The 6,754-nt window shown below is 33.2% G+C and overlaps 2 protein-coding genes across 13 annotated transcripts; both read left to right on the top strand.

Annotated features, from left to right (window-relative positions):
* The first annotated feature begins 469 nt into the window (after positions 1-469).
* On the top strand, positions 470-4,340 carry LOC139847212 (uncharacterized). Of its 12 annotated transcripts, none has more exons than XM_071836862.1 (11): positions 470-768; positions 977-1,084; positions 1,291-1,424; positions 1,532-1,581; positions 1,817-1,874; positions 1,960-2,010; positions 2,130-2,211; positions 2,877-3,027; positions 3,127-3,310; positions 3,485-3,533; positions 4,004-4,337. In XM_071836862.1, the coding sequence occupies exons 3-7, from the start codon at positions 1,353-1,355 to the stop codon at positions 2,178-2,180; spliced, it is 282 nt and encodes a 93-aa protein (XP_071692963.1). In that variant the 5' UTR covers positions 470-768; positions 977-1,084; positions 1,291-1,352; the 3' UTR covers positions 2,181-2,211; positions 2,877-3,027; positions 3,127-3,310; positions 3,485-3,533; positions 4,004-4,337. The 12 variants fall into 12 exon arrangements, 11 of the variants coding, with proteins under 11 accessions (XP_071692963.1, XP_071692954.1, XP_071692955.1 ...); XM_071836853.1 differs by having other exon boundaries at positions 1,817-2,010; positions 4,004-4,065; positions 4,148-4,337; XM_071836854.1 differs by having other exon boundaries at positions 1,817-2,010; positions 3,115-3,310; positions 4,004-4,339.
* A 148-nt stretch (positions 4,341-4,488) lies between these two features.
* Positions 4,489-6,042, top strand: LOC139848655 (coronatine-insensitive protein 1-like). The gene has a single exon (XM_071838368.1). It carries the CDS (start codon positions 4,489-4,491, stop codon positions 6,040-6,042), a length of 1,554 nt encoding a protein of 517 aa, XP_071694469.1.
* Positions 6,043-6,754: the final 712 nt, after the last annotated feature.

Below are 6,754 nucleotides of genomic sequence, written 5' to 3'. Positions count from 1 at the left end.
TAACTTATAAAAAATCTACTTATTTTTTTATACTTATTCTAGATTCTAGTATTTAAAATTAGACTTTTGACAACTATATAAGAAAAAAAATACGGAGTACTACACAAAACAAAACCCTAATCATCGTTAAGAAAATACTTCGTCAAATCATCATCATCATCATCATAGTAATATGGCATTGGAAGAGATTAATCTATTCTATCTATTACTATGTTATATTTGTCTAAAAACATGATGTCATAAAATAAGAATTGTCCTTGTAAAAAAAAATCAAAATTAAAAAGAAAAAAGGAGGTGATGTCATAATGTAATATTATTTTGAATTATTTGAAAGAGTTTTATTAATTATTAATAATATAAGGGTTAAACAAAAAATAGTAAAAAAAATAATACGGGACGGCACACAGTATATCTCCCACTCGTGCCTGACACCTTAAAAAAATTGAGCTGTCTGTCTCTGTATACACGCTCTCTCTTTTCATCTTTTCAAGATTGAGCTTTCTTATGCACTCTTTCTCCTCTAATCTATGAATTCAAATTCAAAATTCACCAAATCTTCATCATCTGCAATTCTATCACCATCGCCTAATCAAAATAAACCATAAAAAACAATCAGATCACCATCGCCTAAACCACCACTCCTTCCATTATAGCCGCCACCATCTCCGGGTTCAACAACATACACAACCACGACCACCGCAAATAGGCACCATCACCAGATTCAATCAGAATGTGGGATTATATCGCGATTGTTTTAAGATTCAACAGGTAATAATTTCAATTTCATATTCAACATCGATTTAGGGTTTTTTAAATCATCTCCGGTGATGGTCAGCTCTTCCAGGTTCAATAATGATTACGTGTTCTGAAACCCTTTTATTTGAATATTAATTTTGATTTTGATGTCGTTGCTACTGTCATAATCTTGGCTAACGTTTGTTTTGATTTTAATTTTTTTCGCATTCGTCTACTCCAGGTTGTCTGCAATTCTCAATTACCATTGAAACGCGAATCGTATAAACCCTAAAAAGCAAAATGGGGGATTTAGGGATTTCTGCAGCAGTATATGATGTTTTTATGGAGGGTAAGACACTTTTTTTGCAAAATTAACATGAGCCAGTTTGAGTAGATAATGCTTTAGGTTTTTTAGAATTGGAGGAAGATGTATATAGATCTATGAGTTACATGTTGTGCAATTCATATGTTGGCCTGTTATATTTATTATATAATGATGCTAATTATACGAAAGTATGACTTTACAAACTAATGTTTTTGCACTTTGCATTACAGGTAACACTAGGGTTGTGAATTAGAAAGAACTTGAGTTTTTCCCTGAAGAGCTTCAAAGTCGAATGTCGAGTAATTACAATGTCATTTTGAAGGAGAGAAAATTGCCTATGTCACTATTAAATGATCATCAGAAGGTAAATTGTTAGTGGTAGAGAATGGAGAAAATTCAAGTGATATATGCAGTTTAAGCTGTGATATTTATAAACTTTACTTTTATTGGTCATTGTTTTATGTTTTACAGGTGAATAGTAATGTAGGTATGAAACTGCATTTTGGGAAGATGGAATATGAGTATGTATCAACTTAAATTCAACATAATATTAATTCTGCTATCTATGCTTCTAATTAAAGTTGATTTTAGTAAATTTAACTGTTATATGCAAGCATTGTTTGTGAGGAGGTTTTTCTGATTTTGAAGCCCTATCACCAGTCGAGTCTATTACTATCTTATATAGCACAATTAGGATGACATCATTAAGAAGCTCTAATAAGCTCTAATAATTTATTCAATGATGAAAAATTAAAGGAAGGATGGGAGGAAGATTCTATGTGACGTGTCTTTGTTATCTATAAAACATTCAAAGGTATGTAACATTGAGTTTATATTCGCTCTATTCATTTGTTATGAGCCATTAGCAATTATTACTCATTCAAGTGTACAATTTGTAGTTTCATTTTGCTGCTTGCAGTGTATATCGATTAAAAAAGCTCACCTCGAGGGTAACATTGCATTGGTCTTTAGATTTTTTTTATTTCCAACGCAATACAAGGTGATCACGACGTGTTACAAGTGAAATTCACTTGGTTATTATGGTTACATTTTTTGTTTTCTTATATAGGTAAGAACTCAAGAGGCCTTGTGGCTGATGGTGGCCGTGATTTTAAAATGATCCTCAGTTATGTCGATTCTTTGCCAACTGGGTATGAAATTTCTTTTATTTCATAAATAATTTCCAAAAAGTTGATTTAGTGCTGACTTTCTTTGACTTCAATTTAGTATGTATCAAAATAGATATAGATATTGTTGTCAAAGATATTACTTTTTTGTACACTAAAATAGCAAATCTATTGTTAGTAATCTTGCATTATAAAAATGATTGATAAACTAGAATAGAATATCATTAACTACAAGTAATTATTGATGGACAGTGTTTATGGACTTTATTAAATCAATGAATTAATGTTATGGCTACTGACATTTGTGAAGTAGTAATTGATACATTATGTTAGAAACCGAATTGGATTATTACTGCAGGAACAAAAGCTAAAAAACTGTCCACCGTTGTCTTTTATGGCAAGTTTTTAAATTTACAACTCCAATATTAGCCAAGATAGCATGATAAGTATATTGTGAGTTGAAATATTAACAATACACGTTTCCTTATAAATGGTTGTTAGCATTCTGAAGAATCTTGAACATAAAATTAGGATAAAGTATGTGAATTTTGATTGTTAGAAGCATCACATTTGACTCTCGAAAGTCCAACATTTGACTCTGTTTCTGTAGCATGTAAGCAGCAGTTTTGGGTATTTGAATATATTTTGCTTATTAAAAACTGAAACTAGAAATTTTTTCTTAAATGTAGGAATGAAAGTGGGTTGTATCATGTATTGGACCTTGGTGGTACGAGTTTTTGAGTTCTTCGAACTCACTTAGGAGGAAAGGATGAGAGGGTGATGGACACTGAATTTGAGCAAGTTTCGATACCACAAGATCTAATGTTTGTCACGCCCGAGGTCCATAAATACTCTCATATAGTCATATTTCAAATATTAAGGTGATTTGTTGACGTGGTGTTGATTGATGTGTTGATACACGATTAGATGAATTTGTAGGAGCTTTTCGTTTTTATTGCTTCGACATTAGCAGAATTTGTGTAGAAAGAGGACAGAAAGTTTGTGTTGCCAAATGGTAGAATCAGAGAGACGGGGTTTACGTTCTCTTTTCTGGTGCAGCAAAACCTCCATTGACTCAGGGATACTAATTAAATGGACAAAGGGTTTTGCAGTCTCTGGAATGGTTCGTATTTCCGTCTTTAGTTCTAAAGTTTTAATAATGACGCTTATGACTTAACATATATCTTAAAGCCAAATTAACCCCAGTAGCCACAATGCCACTATAAATCTTGAACCGACATTTTGCCATTCACTTTTGTTAAGGTGAAATGATGTTCAATTTTTGTACTTCATTTAGGTAGCATAGTGATGGAGATGGTGTATGTTTGAAGGCAAAACTCGAATAGGTACAAAAAAAAAAAAAAAAAAAAAAAAAAAATTACTCAAGGAAAAGGCATTTTTCGTTTTCTTCATTCACTTGACTGACTCTTAGAGCCTAAATTAAATTTCATGCCGGATTTAAAACTCATGGAAATTTGATTCTACCATTTTCATGGCATCTATTATTATTTTTATTTTTATTTTTATTTTTATTTTTAAAAAAATTTCCTACGTAAAGGCCGGAGGTCCTCTCGGAAGCAATCTCTTTATCCGTCGAATAAAGAGAGGGATGACTTTCTCTACTCTTGATAGTATTTCACTCTGGGTGGAGAAATGACTTGTCTTTATTCTCGGATAGGGGAAGGATTGTCTACATCTTACCTCCCACATACCCCACTTATGTGGGATTGGGTTTTGTTGTTGTTGTTGTGTTGTTCATTCATTATTTTTTTCACAATCTGCTCACTAGGATTATTTGGTTTTGTTATGTATGTAGATTCATCTTGATTCTCATTAGCTGCTGGACATGGTGGGTATGAGATATTCATATGAAAAACGGTTAGCTTGCAATCAGGATGCTTCTTTCTATTATAGTTAATACAATATTATTAAACCTTTTGATTTCATGTGCATGTGGCAGTCGGTCTTTAATGGAGTTGGTGGATGTAGCGGTCAAGGTAGATTCATAGTAATATACTCCATCCTTTTGTAAAAATTCTATCAGTATGTAAACTATTACGTAGTAGCTTTTAACAATTCTTTTTAAAAAAAACCCGTGTGTCCACGGGTCTCTTCACTAGTAATCATAATAACTCTAATTTTTTTTATACTTATTCTAGATTCTAGATAATCTTTATTTAGAATAGTCTTTTGACAACTATATAAGAAAAGTAAATACGGAGTACTACACAAAACAAAACCCTAATCATCGTTAAGAAAATACTTCGTCAAAGAAAATAGCCACCATCATCATATATTCATATGGCCTTGGAAGGAATTGATAATCCTAATATCCACGTAGTTTTGGACTGCGTTATACCCTTCATAACTGACCGCAACACTTTATCTTTAATCTGTCAAAAATCCTATGATATAGAGGGTAAGACACGTCGGCATGTCACCGTCGAAACTCATTATGCCACGTCACCATCACGTGTCTGTCAACGTTTTCCTTTCCTTCAATCACTAACCCTACATGGAACGCCTGAGCTGGATGATCATGACGTCTTCATCACTCCATGGGTTCAACAAATCACTTCATCTTTATATCTCTTAAATTCAGTATGTTTCGAAAGGTTGTTTATAAGTGATTCTGATCTTGAGTTATTGGCTCAAACACGTGGCAAACAGTTGCGCGTAATTGAGGTGTCGTGGTGTGCAGGTTTTTCCACTTCAGGGTTATTTCATATAGGAAGATATTGTAATAATCTGAGAGATTTGTGTTTGTTTCGTAACAAAATCGATGAGAATGGTGAAAATTGGTTACGCGAATTGGGTTCGCGTAACACGGTAATTGAAAAGTTAAAATTTCAAGCTGTTAACTTTGATATAAAAGATTTTGTTATTGTTGCAAAAAATTGCAGGTTAGTTTCTGTTAAGATAGATAGCCGTGATTTTATTGATTTTGTGGAATTTTTTAGGTACGCGGTTTATCTAGAAGAATTTGGTTGTGGTGAATTTAGTTATGATCATAAGGATGATTATAATTATACTTTAAAGTTCCCTAATAGTTTGAAGCATTTGATGATGAGAATCAGTTATAGATATCCTGATGTAAAAAATGTTTCGTTTGCACATTTTATAACGGAATTAAATTGTAAAGATGGATATCCTCATGGACGTCATGGACGTCATGTTGGTGAGTTGATTAAGAGTTGTTGTAACTTAAAAGTACTATATACAACGGGTTTCATGGGGGATGATGGATTGCGAGACGTTAGTATTTGTTGCAAGAAGTTGCGCAAGCTTTATGTTAATCAATGGGGTTATCATAAACCCAATGTGTCACATAATGGGGTTAGTTTTCTTGCGAAACAGTGTGTTGAATTAGAATGTTTACATATTGGTTTCGTTAGTATGACGAATAAGGTCTTGTGCAAGATTGGAAAGCATATGAAAAAGCTTAAAGAATTTAAAATGGGTTTGGTATATAAACACAATTTCCCACCTGACGATGAGGTCCGTTCTTTGCTTATTGGTTGCGATAAACTTGAAAAGCTGGATCTACATTTTGTGTGTGAACTAGGGTTGTTTGTGTGTGGACTAGGGTTGAGTGACAAGGGTTTGGAGTATATTGGAAAGTATGGTTGTAATTTGAGGCATCTTACATTTCGCGGTAATGTGGGAGAATCGGATGCAGGACTTGTGGAGCTATCAAAGGGGTGCCCAAAATTGAAATATTTGGCAACTGTAGGTTGTCGTTTTAGCAAGGAAGCGTTTGATATCTTCAGGTGTAATGTAACCTCATTGAGACACTTACGTGTAGACGGCATCTTGAGCTCTGCTTATCGGAGTATGGAACCTAAAGAGGGTTAGCCCAGTCTAAAGGAATAAGAAAGTTAACCTTGTAGAACAACATATATGTTTGACATGATTTATTAATTAAGTAGCTTCTTGACATCCTAATTAATATTAATACACCCATTATTTAATCTTCGGTGAATAGTTGTTAGATTTACTCAAGATCTATTGGTTTTATCATGTTTACATGTTTTATTGAGCGTGATTATTGTTAATTCTAAATTAATATTGTGCTAAGACAAATATTGCAATATATACTTGTTTTTATTTTCAGTAACAGCTTAAATCTCAACTCTGTATCAACTAGTTAACATGTTAAAACCATCAAAGAAGCAGCCATGAGAGATTATTGCATCGACTGTAACACCCTGTTTTTTTTTTATCATAGCGGAAAGTACATATAATTACCAAAATAACTCTGGTTAACGTTTACAAACTATAGTTAAAAAATCAACTTAGTTAACATTCATTACAACTTTCCAAAACGACGGTGTTACATAAAAACAGTACAATACGAGAAAACGTCAGAGTTAAGCTCATAGTCAAACATGTCTTCTAACCCGTCTGCAACACCCGTCCTTCAGCAATACCTAAACCTGCAAGGGGTGAAAATGTGGGGGATTAGCACAACTGCTAAGTGAATGGATATTATCAAACAAACCAAGCATAAGCAACTGAACATGCAAGGGTCACAAATATGCTAACGTCCTGAACTAGCATATAACAA

This window comes from Rutidosis leptorrhynchoides, chromosome 5 (genome assembly GCF_046630445.1).
Source record: "Rutidosis leptorrhynchoides isolate AG116_Rl617_1_P2 chromosome 5, CSIRO_AGI_Rlap_v1, whole genome shotgun sequence".
Lineage (NCBI taxonomy): Eukaryota > Viridiplantae > Streptophyta > Magnoliopsida > Asterales > Asteraceae > Rutidosis > Rutidosis leptorrhynchoides.
This window is presented reverse-complemented; position numbering and strand designations above follow the sequence as displayed.